The sequence below is a fragment of the Lolium perenne genome, chromosome 5 (assembly GCF_019359855.2).
Source record: "Lolium perenne isolate Kyuss_39 chromosome 5, Kyuss_2.0, whole genome shotgun sequence".
Classification (NCBI taxonomy): domain Eukaryota; kingdom Viridiplantae; phylum Streptophyta; class Magnoliopsida; order Poales; family Poaceae; genus Lolium; species Lolium perenne.
Window position 1 is genome coordinate 133,317,777 of NC_067248.2, and position 14,801 is coordinate 133,332,577.

At 46.5% G+C, this 14,801-nt stretch overlaps 1 protein-coding gene across 2 annotated transcripts; it reads right to left on the reverse strand.

Moving 5' to 3' along the window:
- Positions 1-579: 579 nt before the first annotated feature.
- On the reverse strand, positions 580-14,588 carry LOC127299937 (uncharacterized). Of its 2 annotated transcripts, none has more exons than XM_051329997.1 (2): positions 13,170-14,588; positions 580-1,022 (listed from the first exon to the last, which is right to left on the reverse strand). In XM_051329997.1, the coding sequence occupies exon 1, from the start codon at positions 14,451-14,453 to the stop codon at positions 13,185-13,187; it is 1,269 nt and encodes a 422-aa protein (XP_051185957.1). In that variant the 5' UTR covers positions 14,454-14,588; the 3' UTR covers positions 580-1,022; positions 13,170-13,184. The 2 variants fall into 2 exon arrangements, with proteins under 2 accessions (XP_051185957.1, XP_051185958.1); XM_051329998.1 differs by having other exon boundaries at positions 13,144-14,588.
- Positions 14,589-14,801: the final 213 nt, after the last annotated feature.

Sequence of the window (14,801 nt, forward strand, 5' to 3'; positions counted from 1 at the left end):
TTTTCGGAAAGGAAGTTGAAAACACCCAGTCTCTACATCAAAATGACGGAAACAGTCTCTTTTATCATATTAATAAACAAAACCTAACAAAATGAAGGTGATAGGTTCAGCCTATCATGAAAATTTCACACGACTAAGAATGTTTAGGTGACCCTAAAGGTTTCACCTTGCATACTTCTGTAACAAATAATGTAAGCACCGCCCAGATATTAAATAAAAATGAAGATTATAAGTTCAGCTCATATATATGTATTACCTGACAAGTACCTAATACATGAAGAAAATTGCACATAACTCCACTTATTATAGCGGATCTGTATAGAATCACAACAATGCTTTGTTTTTTCACATATCACCATATGTTGCCGCAATTACTTGTGCAAAAATACAAAGCACAGGTTAACGGTCTCTTAGTGCCATGACATGTTGGGCCCATTATCAGCCTCTTATCTCCTCCCACTATTGTCATGTCTCTCCGAATGCTTCTCTATCCTCCCAGACCTATGAACAACATCGTTGTCGACTTGAGGCGCCACCACAGGAAGCCTCCCCTAGTCAAGCAACTATGCCTAGAAGATATTTTGTTCAACCTGGAATCACTCCCCTTTCCATTAATTTCTCAACAGAAATACAAGGTTCTTGTTTTTGATGCGACAACAATTAAAAAGGAAACAAAGAAAAGGGAATGAACATGCAGTTTTTTGGTAGGAAAACCCGCTGTATGGCCTCGGCATCGAAAGCCACACAACGAGGCAAAAAACCTACCCCTAGCTACAGAAGGGTTCGAAACACACAACAGGAGAGAAAGTTCATTACATCACCACAGCCAACAAGCTAACCCTCACACAGCCAAAAGCGAACAAATCCTAATGCATCTTGCAACCAATGGATCAGTCCTCCGTGATCATCAACCTATCAGGTGTTGGTGCAGCTGATGCATTAGAAGCAGCATTTTCCATGAAACACGCCAGGTCGGACACCCTTCCCATTAGCTGATCCGCGCCGCCCCTGAACTCCCCCGCCTACATAGCATTGTACTTTGATATTAATATATTCCCTTTATCGAAAAAAATAGCATTGTACAAACCTGCCCAAAAATGGAGAAACGAACACATGCAAAAAATAGTTACCACAGGGGACCTCACAGTTTTTCTAGAAGGTGATCTGGTTCCTTATATTCCAAACTGCCTAGCAAAACGCTGCCAACAAGCCTATGATATTTTTCCCCATGAGGGAAGAAAACATGCAACCGGGTTGCCAGAGAGTTTTGGGACAACCATGAGCATTTAAAACAGACCCGACCACACCCCATATTACTTCAGTATGCGAACAGCCAAAGAATAGGTGTTTCAAAGACTCATGTTCATTGCAAAAAAGAACAGATGGGTGAACCAGGCCAATTCCTTTTCTTGAGATTATCTCTACACTGGTGGAAAAACAGGCTTCGGGTGAGCCCCATAAGTCGCGAAGCTGCAGGAACCGCGACTAATGGTACCTTTAGTCGCGGTTCGGGAGGCGAACCGCGACCAAAGGCCTGGGCCCAGGGCGCTCGGTGGCCAGCCGGTGCACGTGGGGGTCTTTAGTCGCGGTTGGCCAGGCCAACCGCGACTAAAGGTGCCCGAAGGCCTTTAGTCGCGGTTGGCCAGGCCAACCGGGACTAAAGCCCCTCCCCTATATATACCCATCCAGCAGCCAACACTTAGCCATTTGGTGCCATTCTCTTCACAAGCTTCACAAGTGGGTGTTAGGTTTGCTTTTGGTTCCTCTTATGCACATAAGGTGTTTGATGAAATGCCCCAAGAGCATGAAACAAACATGATATGAAGTGTTGGAGCCACACTTGAGCTTTCTCATTTATTTTTTCCTCCTCGATCGCGGTTAGCAACTTGAACCTTTGATGTGTCGTTGATAAAATGTGCATGTGTGTGTAGTTCATTGTTTAATTTATATTGTTTGTAGCTAGTTAGTTTAACAAATGCATGATGGTTAATTATATATTTTATATTATAATAATGCAGATGAATCGACAATGGATGTACGGTAACCGACTCTCCGGCGAGTTCAGTGCGGGTTTGAAAGATTTCCTCGTAGTGGCTAATGCGAACAAGCAGGGGGGTTTTGTTATCTGTCCATGTGTTAATTGTAAGAATCAGAAGGGTTACTCTTCCTCAAGAGATGTTCACATGCACCTGCTTCGGCACGGTTTCATGCCAAGCTATAATTGTTGGACCAAGCATGGAGAAAGAGGGGTTATAATGGAAGAAGATGAAGAAGGGGATGATTTCATCGATGAAAGCTATCTTGCTCATTTCGGTGATACTTTCATGGAGGATGCTGAAGGTGAAGGGGAAGGTGAAGGGGAAGGTGAAGAAGAGGCACGTGATGATCCCGTTGATGATCTTGGTCGGACCATTGCTGATGCACGGAGACGCTGCGAAACTGAAAAAGAGAGGGAGAATTTGGATCGCATGTTAGAGGATCACAGGAAGGCGCTGTACCCCGGATGCGATGATGGTCTGAAAAAGCTGGGCTGCACACTGGATTTGCTGAGATGGAAGGCACAGGCAGGTGTAGCTGACTCGGCATTTGAAAACTTGCTGAAAATGTTGAAGAATATGTTTCCAAAGAATAACGAGTTGCCCGCCACTACGTACGAAGCAAAGAAGGTTGTCCGCCCTCTAGGTTTAGAGGTTACGAAGATACATGCATGCATCAACGATCGCATCCTCTACCGCGGTGAATACGAGAATTTGAATGAATGCCCGGTATGCACTGCATTGCGTTATAAGATCAGAGGCGATGACCCTGGTGACGATGTTGAGGGCCAGAAACCCAGGAAGAGGGTTCCCGCCAAGGTGATGTGGTATGCTCCTATAATACCACGATTAAAACGTCTGTTCAGGAACAAAGAGCATGCCAAGTTGTTGCGATGGCACAAAGAGGACCGTAAGTCGGACGGGGAGTTGAGACACCCCGCAGATGGAACGCAATGGAGAAAGATCGACAGAGAGTTCAAAGATTTTGCAGCTGACGCAAGGAACATAAGATTTGGTCTAAGTACGGATGGCATGAATCCTTTTGGCGAGCAGAGCTCCAGCCATAGTACCTGGCCCGTGACTCTATGCATCTACAACCTTCCTCCTTGGTTGTGCATGAAGCGGAAGTTCATTATGATGCCAGTGCTCATCCAAGGTCCGAAGCAACCCGGCAACGACATCGATGTGTACCTAAGGCCATTAGTTGATGAACTTTTACAGCTGTGGGGCAGACCTGGTGTCCGTGTGTGGGATGAGCACAAAGAAGAGGAATTTGACCTACGAGCGTTGCTTTTCGTAACCATCAACGATTGGCCTGCTCTTAGTAACCTTTCGGGACTGTCAAATAAGGGATACAATGCATGCACGCACTGCTTACATGAGACTGAAAGTGTACATTTGCCAAATTGTAAGAAGAACGTGTACCTTGGGCATCGTCGATTTCTTCCGAAAGGTCATCCAGTAAGAAAGAAAGGCAAGCATTACAACGGCAAGGCAGATCACCGGCCGAAGCCTGCGGAACACACTGGTGCTGAGGTATTTGATATGGTCAAGGATTTGAAAGTCATCTTTGGAAAGGGTCTGGCGGACAATCGGTTCGAAGGGAGCTGACGGGCACGTAGCCATGTGGAAGAAGAAATCTATATTCTGGGAGCTAGAATATTGGAAAGTCCTAGAAGTCCGCTCTGCAATCGACGTGATGCACGTTACGAAGAATATTTGCGTGAACATCCTAAGCTTCTTGGGCGTGTATGGGAAGTCAAATGATACAAAGGAAGCACGGCAGGACCAGCAAAGTTTGAAAGACCCTGATGACCGGCATCCGGAACGGTTTCAAGGTCGTGCCAACTACGCTCTGACCAAAGAAGAGAAGGTCATCTTTTTTGAATGCCTGAGCAGTATGAAGGTCCCGTCAGGATTCTCGTCCAATATAAAGGGAATAATCAACATGGCGGAGAAAAAGTTCCAAAACCTGAAGTCTCACGACTGCCACGTGATTATGACGCAATTGCTTCCGATTGCTTTGAGGGGGCTCCTGCCGGAAAATGTTCGAGTAGCCATTGTGAAGCTATGTGCATTCCTCAATGCAATCTCTCAGAAGGTAATCAATCCAGAAGTTCTACCACGGTTACAGAACGATGTGATCCAATGTCTTGTCAGTTTCGAGTTGGTGTTCCCGCCATCCTTCTTCAATATTATGACGCACCTCCTGGTTCACCTAGTCGATGAGATTTCCATTCTCGGTCCTGTATTTCTACACAATATGTTCCCCTTCGAGAGGTTCATGGGAGTATTAAAGAAATATGTTCGTAACCGTGCTAGGCCAGAAGGAAGCATCGCCAAGGGCTATGGAAATGAGGAGGTAATTGAGTTTTGTGTTGACTTTGTTCCTGACCTTAAGCCGATTGGTCTTCCTCAATCGCGGCACGAGGGGAGACTAAGTGGAAAAGGCACGATCGGAAGGAAATCAATGATATGTATGGACGGCCATTCTCTGAGTGAAGCACACCACACAGTTCTGACCAATTCCAGCTTGGTGGCTCCGTACTTTGAGAAACACAAGAATATTTTACGCTCGGACAACCCTGGGAAGCCTGAATCCTGGATTAGGAAGGCCCACATGGAGACTTTCGGCAGTTGGTTGAGAAAACATTTAATGAGTGACAATAAGGTTGTAGATCAGCTGTACATGTTGGCCAAGACACCATCTTCGACTATAACGACTTTCCAAGGGTACGAGATAAATGGGAATACATTTTACACGATCGCCCAAGATAAAAAGAGCACCAACCAAAACAGTGGTGTCCGCTTTGATGCAGCAACCGAGAATGGGCAAAAGGTCACATATTATGGTTACATAGAGGAGATATGGGAACTTGACTATGGACCCTCCTTTAGGGTCCCTTTGTTCCGGTGCAAATGGTTCAAGCTAACAGGAGGTGGGGTAAAGGTGGACCAGCAATACGGAATGACAATGGTGGATTTCAACAATCTTGGTTATCTTGACGAACCATTCGTCCTAGCGAAAGATGTCGCTCAGGTTTTCTATGTGAAGGACATGAGTAGCAAACCGAGGAAACGGAAAGATAAGAAAACGATCAGTACATCATGCGATGATCCAAAGCGCCACATTGTTCTTTCAGGGAAAAGAAACATCGTGGGAGTGGAGGACAAGACAGACATGTCAGAAGATTATAATATGTTTGCTGAAATTCCGCCCTTCAAAGTGAACACCGACCCAAGCATTAAGTTAAATGATGAGGATGCTCCGTGGATACGGCACAATCGTAAGCAAGCAGGGACACAAGGGAAGAAATGATGTGTAATAATTTATTGTACCAAACTTTGTTGAATGAATCATGTGAATTATATTACCCGTGATGTGTTTGGTGTCCATTTTCGAATGATTCAATTGACTCGAGATAGCACTGATGATACATGAAATTTGGAGTGACTAAGTCATACTCCTGCATACATGAAATTTGGAGTGACTAAGTCATACTCCTGCATATAGGAAATTTGGAGTGACTAAGTCATACTCCTGCATACATGAATTTTGGAGTGATTTAGTCATACTCCTGCCTAGGCGTATAATATGCATACTCGTAGTCTTCATAGCCGCCGCCGTTGTACTGGTAGTCGTCGCCTTCTAAGTTGCCGGCGTCGTCGTCGCTGCTGTCGTCGCTGTCGTCGGGCGGCGCTCGTGGCTCGAATTGAGGGTAGCGCAGCGGGGGATATCGCCGGCCGTGATGTAGTCCATGACGCTCTGCAGAGTCCGGCCGTACCACCATAGCCGACGGCCGGCCTCGTGGAAGTTTCCGGGAGGCGAGACCGTCCTCCTCATACGGCGAGCGCCCTCTCACGCCGATTGATGAAGAAGGCGTCCCAATTATGCTGGTTATCGGGATGCCGGCGGGGATTCATCCGCTGCTCCGGCGTGAGGTCGAGGTAGTAGTGGTTCGTGATGGCCGCCGGCGCGCAGGACCCTGAGGGACGGGAGGGACCGGCACGCCGCCGGCGCTTAGGCTCCAGCCGGCAGGGACGCGGTAGCCCGGAGGGCAAGGGTAGGTCGAGGCGCAAAGCTCCTCCACCTGCTGGTAGGTTAGAGTGGGTGCGGTGGAAGCCATGAGAGAGTGATGAGAGATTGTAGAGATGTGATAATGCTGGCCAAGCCGGGCTACCTATATGTAGTGACAAATGGCGGGAAAAATGGGAGCGGGAAGACAGGAGGCGGGAAGAAAGAGGCGGGGAGAAAGTGGCGGGAAGAAATTGGCGGGAAAAAATTGGCGGGAAGAAAGAGGCCGGAAGAAATTGGCGGGAAACAATTGGCGGGAAGAAAGAGGCGGGAAGACAGGGAAGAAATGGCGGGAAGACGAGGAGGGAAGAGGGGGTCGGCGGAAAGAGGCGGGAAGAGGGGGCCAACGAACTTTTGAATTGAATTAGTTTTATTTTTATGAATTTTTGATAATTTGTATTTTTAAAATTTTGAATTGAATTAGTTTTATTTTTATGAATTTTTTGATATATTATATGTATTTTAAACATTTTGAATTGAATTAGTTTTATTTTTCTTAATTTTTTGATATATTATTTGTATTTTTAACATATTGAAATGAATTAGTTTTATTTTCCTGAATTTTTTCATACATTATTTGTATTTTTAGCATTTAGAAATGAATTAGTTTTAATTTTCTGAATTTTTTGATATAATATTTGTATTTTTAAGATTTTGAATTGAATTAGTTTTATTTTTCTGAATTTATTGATATATTATATGTATTTTTCAGATTTTGAAATGAATTAGATTTATTTTTCTTAATTTTTTGATATATTATTTGTATTTTTAACATATTGAAATGAATTAGTTTTATTTTTCTGATTTTTTTGATATATTATTTGTATTTTTAAGATTTAGAAATGAATTAGTTTTATTTTTCTGAATTTTTTCATATATTATATGTATTTTTCAGATTTTGAAATGAATTAGTTTTATTTTTCTTTACTTTTTGATATATTATTTGTAATTTGAAAAAGAAAAGTAATTCGAAAAAGAAAAGTAATTTGAAAAAGAAAAGTAATTTCAAAAAATACCTTTAGTCGCGGTTGGCCTCGCCACCCGCGACTAAAGGGTATTTTTCCGCGGGAAACGAAAACCCGGCGAAAATACCCTTTAGTCGCGGTTGGTGTGGCCAACCGCGATTAGCAGTACCCTTTAGTCGCGGGCCGCCTCCCCAACCGCGACTAAAGGGGTGTTATTATAAATACGCGCGCCGCGCGAGCGCCACTTCATCTTCTTCTCCGCGCGAACGACGAACTCCCGATCTGCCGAAGCCACGCCGCCGTCGCCGTCGCCTCACGCCGCCGTCGCCGTACGTCGCTCCTCACGCCGCCGTCGCCGCGCCCGAGCCGCCGAACAACACCGCGCCGCTCGCCGCCGTACGTCTCGCCGCCCCGACGCCAACAACCGCGCGCGCCGCTGCGCCGCTCGCCGGCGTCCCAGCAGAGAGGCGCCGCGCGCTGTGTATGCTTGCCGGCGCCACCGCGCGCCCCCACTCTCGCAGCGCCGCCGCTTGCCCGCCGCCGCCGCCGCCCGGGAGAGAGAGAGAGAGGGCGCGGGGAGCGCCTACACACGGCCGGCGCCCCTGCCTCTCTCTGTTTTTTTTGTTTTTGTTTTTGTTTTTTTAACTTAACTAAAAATTTGTGCACTAACAAAATTTTGACTTAACAAAATTTAACAAATATGTAATATGTAACAAAATTTAACAAAAATTTACACATGTAATAGTATAATGTAACTAAAATTTTACTAAAATTTGATCATTTAAAATTTGATCATTAAGTTTTCTTAAGTTACAGAATTTTGATCATTAAGTTTTCTTAAGTTAAAATTTGATCATTAAGTTTTCTTAAGTTAAAATTTTAATCATTAAGTCTAAATTTTGTTAAGTTACAGAATTTTGATCACTAAAAATTTTACTAAAATTTGTTTTTTTAACTTAACTAAAAATTTGTACACTAACAAAATTTTGACTTAACAAAATTTAACAAATATGTAATATGTAACAAAATTTAACAAAATTTTGATCATTAAGTCTAAATTTTGTTAAGTAAAATTTTAACTTAACAAAATTTTATTTGGGATCGAGAGGGGGCGGCGAGGGTTATGTGTCCTCGGCACCGCCACCGCCCTCTCGGTCATCGCCACACCAGTCTCTCGGTCACGCGGTCACTGCGTCCCCTTTCGCCACCACCACCGGTCTCTCGGTCACGCGGTCATTGCGTCCCCTCTTTCGCCACCACCACCGTTCTCTCGGTCACGCGATCACTGCGTCCCCCCTCTCGCCTCCCTCGTCGCCCTCTCTCTTTATATGTAGAAGAGATATGATAATGCTGGCATATACACAATTAATTTGTTTTGACTACATGTTTTCAGGACTGACATATGGCGGACGATAGAGCTGACCCGATTCTAGACAACTATGATCCGGACGCTGAAGACCATATGTTCGGCATCATAAAAGGCGATATTCCATATGTGCCGACCGGAGAAGAAGAAGATGATATCTCTTCTTATCTGAACCTTGAGGGTGAAGATGAAGGGCGCCGTCAGCAAGATGATGCCGAAGAAACGTCGATAAACGACGATCTTCAATTGGAAGTAGCAACCACCTCCGGCGCCGAGGTATATATATATACATATTGAGCGTCTGGTGATACAAACTAACTGATTTGAATAAATGTGTGTGTACTAACGCGCGCGACTCTCTTTCTTATTTTAGCCCTCGGCCGGATCGTCGAAAAAATCGAGTACGTCGTCAAAGCGTGGCGCAACCAAGACGATGAAACCAAACGAAACATGCACCATCGATGTTGTCGATGAACAAACCGGCAGGCCGCTGGAGCCCAGCAAGAACGCCACCAAGTTTGTCAGCCAATGCGGAGCCGTTGTTAGAGACAACGTCTCGATCACCGTCCAGGAGTGGAATGAGCCAAAGAAGGCACGTCTTGGTTTCACTTTTGTCGATAAGAGAACAAAAAAAGATTGCTTCAAGAAGCTTATGGAACATTTCGTTCTACCTCCGGAATACCGCAGATACGATGAGGCGGGTAACAAGATTCAGGAAAACAAGGAGAGGTGCAAGCTAGTCAAACAGTTCGCTCTTTCTAGGATGGCCAACGCATTCGGAAATACAAGCAAAATCTAGCCCATGACTTTGTCAAGCCGGGCAAGACTCCGGATTTCACAGGACAATATGAGAAACTGCAACATGATTGGCCAGAATTTGTGAAGCAAAAGAAATCGGAGCAGTTCCTTGAAATATCGAAAAAAATAAGGAGAATGCGGCCAAGAAGGAGTACAATCATATTATGGGGCCAGGAGGGTATCGCTTTTGGCAGCCTAAGTGGGAGAAGATGGAGAACGAGCTGCGGGCGCGACGAATCCCTCCAGCTACGGAGGGATGGGACCCAAGGGCCAAAAGCTGATGGTACGGGCATGGGGGAACGCTGAACCCGGAGACAGGGGAGTGTGTTTATCAGGGCAAAATAATTACACCCACCCAAAAGCTTATTGAGGCAATGAGGGAAGCTCAAAAGGGGAGGATCAAGTTCAACAGAGAGAACGACGCCCTGACAAAAGCCCTCGGGAATCCTGAACACGGAGGACGTGTACGAGGCATGGGGCCCATTCCGTGGAAAGTAGGGTTCCCCCAGAACGATGACCCGTACGGTTACAGAAGCCGTAAGAGAAAGATGGATCGGGATGCAGATGTTGTGGCGAAGTTGGTAACGGAAATGGATGTGATGAAGAAAACCGTGAGTGTACTAGTCGCCGAAAGAGATGCAGCTCGGGCGCAGCATGAAGATCATCCAATGGATCTCGGAAGCCAGCACCGGAGAAGAAGCAGCGTGGCTTCCACGGAGGCCTCACCGGCTGGTGCACCGACGATCGAAATTACTGCACCGGAGCCTCTGGTGGTCGAAATTACTGCACCGGAGCCTCCTCGCTACCCCGTGGACGATATAAAGGAGATGAAAGCATGTCTTCTGTATTATCCTATCGGGAACATGTCCATGAAGGTAGCCATCGGCAGTGCTTTGCCACCTGGAGCACTCCACCACAACAACCCCATTCAAGATGGCTATGCTCGTGTGACGGTGGAGGAGATAGTCCAAGGGTTTGAGGACCTGGACATTGACATTGCTACACCTGAAGGGGTGAAAAGACTTGGAGATGTCAAGCGCCAGTTCATTCTATGGCAGAAGAAATTTATCAAGTTTCCAGGCGAGGCGCCAACAAGTCCACCCCCGTACGGTGGTGGTGGTGGCGGTGGCGGTGTCGGTGGCGGTGGCGGTGACGGTGGCGGTGGCGGTGGTGGTGGTGGTGCTTCACCTACACCTCCTTCACGTCAGCCGACGCCGCCCCCCAATTCACCTCCGGCGGGTAAGCAGACGCCGCCCCCCAGTCCTCGTCCGGCGGGTGATCAGCAGACACCGCCCCCCAATCCACCTCCGGCGAAGAAGCAGAAGCAGTCCTGGGTTATTAACCCGGACCCTTATGTACCTAGAACCACAAAGATACCAGAGCCATCACTGAAGCCTCTCATCCCGAGGCCTTGGGAACTTAGTGTCGAGGAAAATGCAGCGGCCGTGGCTGCTCAGCATGAGAAATGGAAGGAGGAGTGCAAGAAGAAAAGAGAGGGCGAGCCCAAGCCAGTATATTCTGACAAGCAAAAGCAGTGGGCTAAGTCATTTTTGAACACACCGTCCCAAGCCGCGAAGAATCTGCCTGACGACTATTTACGTGAACTTCGTAGGCAAGCACTCGCGTTCAAGAGGAACCAAGAGTTGGCGGAGAAGAAAGCCTTGGAGGAGGCCGAGAAAAACTTAGAAAGGGGGAAAGAAGTTGCCCAGCTCGGGGAACAAAGTAAACAATCGATCGCCCCGCTCATAGTGCAAGCCGCCGATCCGGATGCCCCCGATATCATAGCAGCTGCGGCAGCACATGGATTGACTGTAACGAGTGCCAGAGAACAAGCGGCCGACTTAGGTATCACTCTTCGTGCACTGCTAGGCCTTGATGAGGCGCCAATGAAGGACGTAGTATTTACATATGTGAAGAATGGCCCTCTCGTCGAGCCTGCGCAGGAAGAGGATCTACCTCGACAAATGAAAGGTCTGCTAAATTGGTACAAGGGTTACATAAAACATAAAAACGCCAAAGACTATATCTATGCGGAAGTTAGATATGAGCATCACTTCAAACATTACTGGGTACAAATTCATCTGAGTGAATTGTTCCAGCTGCTCAATCTGCGCGACCTCGACAAATCTATCATCAGTTGCTACGTTCTGTAAGTGATTTATTAATTTCTACCCCATCTCGTTCATTGCCTGCACTATATATATATATTGTCCTAACTATCTTGTTGTGTACGCTATTATGCAGAATGAAGAAGCGGGAAATGCGAATAAGGAACATCCATGATGTTGGGTTCATTGACCCACACATCGTTAATTCACATGTGTTAGAACACCACCCCGCCGACGTGGAGGATGACCTGTGGCGGTTTATTAGAAAACAGCAACAGAAAAGTTGATATTCTATTTCCTTACCATTTTGGGTGAGTGTTTCTGTCTTGAGCACATTCTCTTTTGTTTACTCCATGCATGGTATGTGGCTAATCGATGAGTTATGCATGACTGTGCATGTATCGTGTCCGCAGGTTCCACTTTGGATTCTTATGGTAATTCAAGTTCAGACCTCCTCAGTTCTCGTCCACGACTCTCTGAATATGGATCCGGCGCTTTGGGCCGACATGAGAAAAATGATGCAAAAGTAATTATTTTCATTCATTTGCGCTCTATATCGATCGGCCTATTTCGTTCATCATTTCCTAATATCAAGTAACTAATTAATAACTCTCTTGTTTATTTAATTTTCTTTGCCTCGTAGGGTTTGGAGACGGTTCGTAGATACCAAGGTCGGTGAATTCAAAAAAGAGCTACATTTTAAAATGGCAGTGCGGACGACTGGGAATATTCAGCCACCGGGGACCAATCTATGTGGGTACTAGGGTGGGGAGAGGATCCGGAGCGACTGCCATGAGCGGGACCAGAAGTGTGAGAACAACATCACGAGGAATAACCTCCGGAAGACGCTTAGTCCGTAAGCTCGCTTCCGACCACTTCAAGAGGAACTAGCTGGATGGTTGGCGAGGGAAGTCATCGATCCTAGAGGAGAACACCATTACGATGACGTAGAACTTTATATGCACCAGAATTTGTAACTAACTTGTTCAAAATTGTATATGGTCATCCGATATTGAATATATATTGTATATGGTCATCCGATATTGAATATATATTGTATATTCCTCTTGAATTCTTTTTGGTTCTAATTTCAAATTTGTTTGAAATTGTACATTCATATGCATGTATGTAGTACCGTAGAATATGTGAAACTCCTTCAAAATTAAAACCCAAAAGAAATAAAATAATACAAATTAAAAAGAAACCAGATTTAGGGGGAGGGGGGCTAAACCCTAAACCCTGCGGAGGCCTTTAGTCGCGGTTGGCCAGAAGAACCGCGACTAAAGGTCCTCCGCCCTGGCGCTCGCCTGCGGCCCACGTGGACGGGCCTTTAGTCGCGGTTCGTAAGGAACCGCGACTAAAGGGGGGGGCCTTTAGTCGCGCTACTTTGGTCGCGGTTGCGCAACCGCGACTAATGGCAGTTGCGAACCGCAACCAAAGCCCCTTTTTCCACCAGTGCTAGTAAGAATAACATTCTGAGAAAAAAATTAATCTTAAGAGGTAACTTTGCATCCCAGATCCATTTATTATTAGAACCAAACACAATCCTTTTCCAACAAACAGTAAATGGATTTGGTGGTAAAACGCCCACTTGTATTAAGCATCCACACCATGCCTAGAAGATATGCAAGACGCTTCCTTCCTCTCCGCGAAAGGAGATAACAACGTGATTATTTGTGCATTTTTCTATTACGAAATAAATTCAGCACATATTTCCTTATTTGCAAACGTAGAACCGGCAGTGTAGCATCCATGATTGAATTGAGTAATAACAGGCCTAAAATGAATAACTTACTGTACATCTAAGATCGGGAAATATACCGCACATTGCTTCTGCTACTGCTGCGAGAACTCCACCGCTCTACAGGAGTTCTCCATCAGGAACAACTGCTCCAGCTTCGGCGGCGGCACCGAAAGCTCTGGTTCCACCGACAAAAACGTGGATGCACGAGGACACCACCAGTTCCCTGTGCATGCAGGCGTTCCTTGGGCCGTCACTTCTGGAAACAGCTCTAGCTCCTGTAGCCTTTCTTGCCCGATCTGCTCGTAGTTCTCGGAGTACCTCTCGGGCACAAGGTAGGGAGTGATATGACATACCAATCTGAGAGGCAGGCCGTCGCTCGCAGATGTGTCTGACGAGTCCTTCTGCGGCATGGCGAAGTACACGGCGTCGACTCGAACTATAGGCAACGGCAGCCGCATACCGTCACCAGCAGGGCATCTCCTGTCCGTGGAATCACGGTGACACCACCATGCCATGGAGGCGCACCGCCTTGGCACAGACGATGCTTCGAAATAGCTCGTTTCCTGCGGTGGTAGCACCTCTTTGACTAAATCCCTTGTGGTCACACAGGCAGCAACAAATTGGGGAGGCAAGAGCTGCAAGGCAGACATGATGATGTCCAAGATGTCGATGTTCTCAAGCAGCTGGAACACCACAAAGAGTTTCAAATTCTTCTCCCACACCGTAGTGTCGTCGTAGGAGAGGAACAGAACAATCTCCTTCGGCCCGCCGGCTTCGCCATCGCATGGATGAAGCAAGAGGATGGTATCCCGGGTGCCCATCCGATGGGAGAACTCAAGTGTCTTTCCTGCAATCAGTGGCTCCACGGGAACTTTGAAGGACACCATCAGGCTCCTCGGACGGCCTCCAAACTGGACGTACCGGAAGAACTCATCGGCGACGTGTGCCAGCCTCTCGAACCTCCGCACCGTCGCGTCGCTCGGACCGTCTTCCTCCTTCCCGCGGCGAAAAGGCAAGAAGCGCGTCGCCGCTCGGGTGATCCGCTTACGAACAGAAGCAGCCTGTTGCCTTGCAGCTCCCTCGTTCTGCCTTCGATCCGAGGATCTCCTCCTGTGAGCGCGCAAGATGTCATCGCCTTCCTTGGCTACACGCTTTAATCTCGCCCTCCAGTTGATCAATGGCTGGTGGAGTATCAGCCAATCTTCAGAGACGGCAACAACGCTGTGGATCTTCAGCACTGCAAACTCCAGTCTCTCAGCGTTGTCTTCTGGGCTCCCATGGTCTCTAGTGTTACCCGATAGGATATCGAAAATCCTGCTTACAGACTCGCCTGCAACTGCAGATCCTAGTATTTCGGCCATGGATCTTCCTCTGGTAAATCAAATCTAAGCTTCTACTCTTTGTGATGCTGTGATGACACTTGTTTCTTTGCGTGAGAAAATTGCTCAGCGTGTTGAACTGGGAGGTGCTAGGAAATGCTTACCAGAAAGTATTCACTTCTCTGTTCTGATGCAGAAAGTTATGAAACTTGTGGCTTATAAAAATTAAGCTGAAAGCGACCCCGAGAAGATAAGCACATTCACCATCCTTCGAGAAATGTGTCTTCTGGCACACTACTCTCCCTTACAACGTGTATTTGCTTTTGAAAATTCAGACTTGTGACCAAATTAATAGAATAATATTGATATCTGAGATGCTAAATAAAAAAA

What these genes read in the sequence shown, in the direction of transcription:
- LOC127299937 (XM_051329997.1), bottom strand. Translation starts at nt 14,453, where the DNA reads ATGGCCGAAATACTAGGATCTGCAGTTGCAGGCGAGTCTGTAAGCAGG.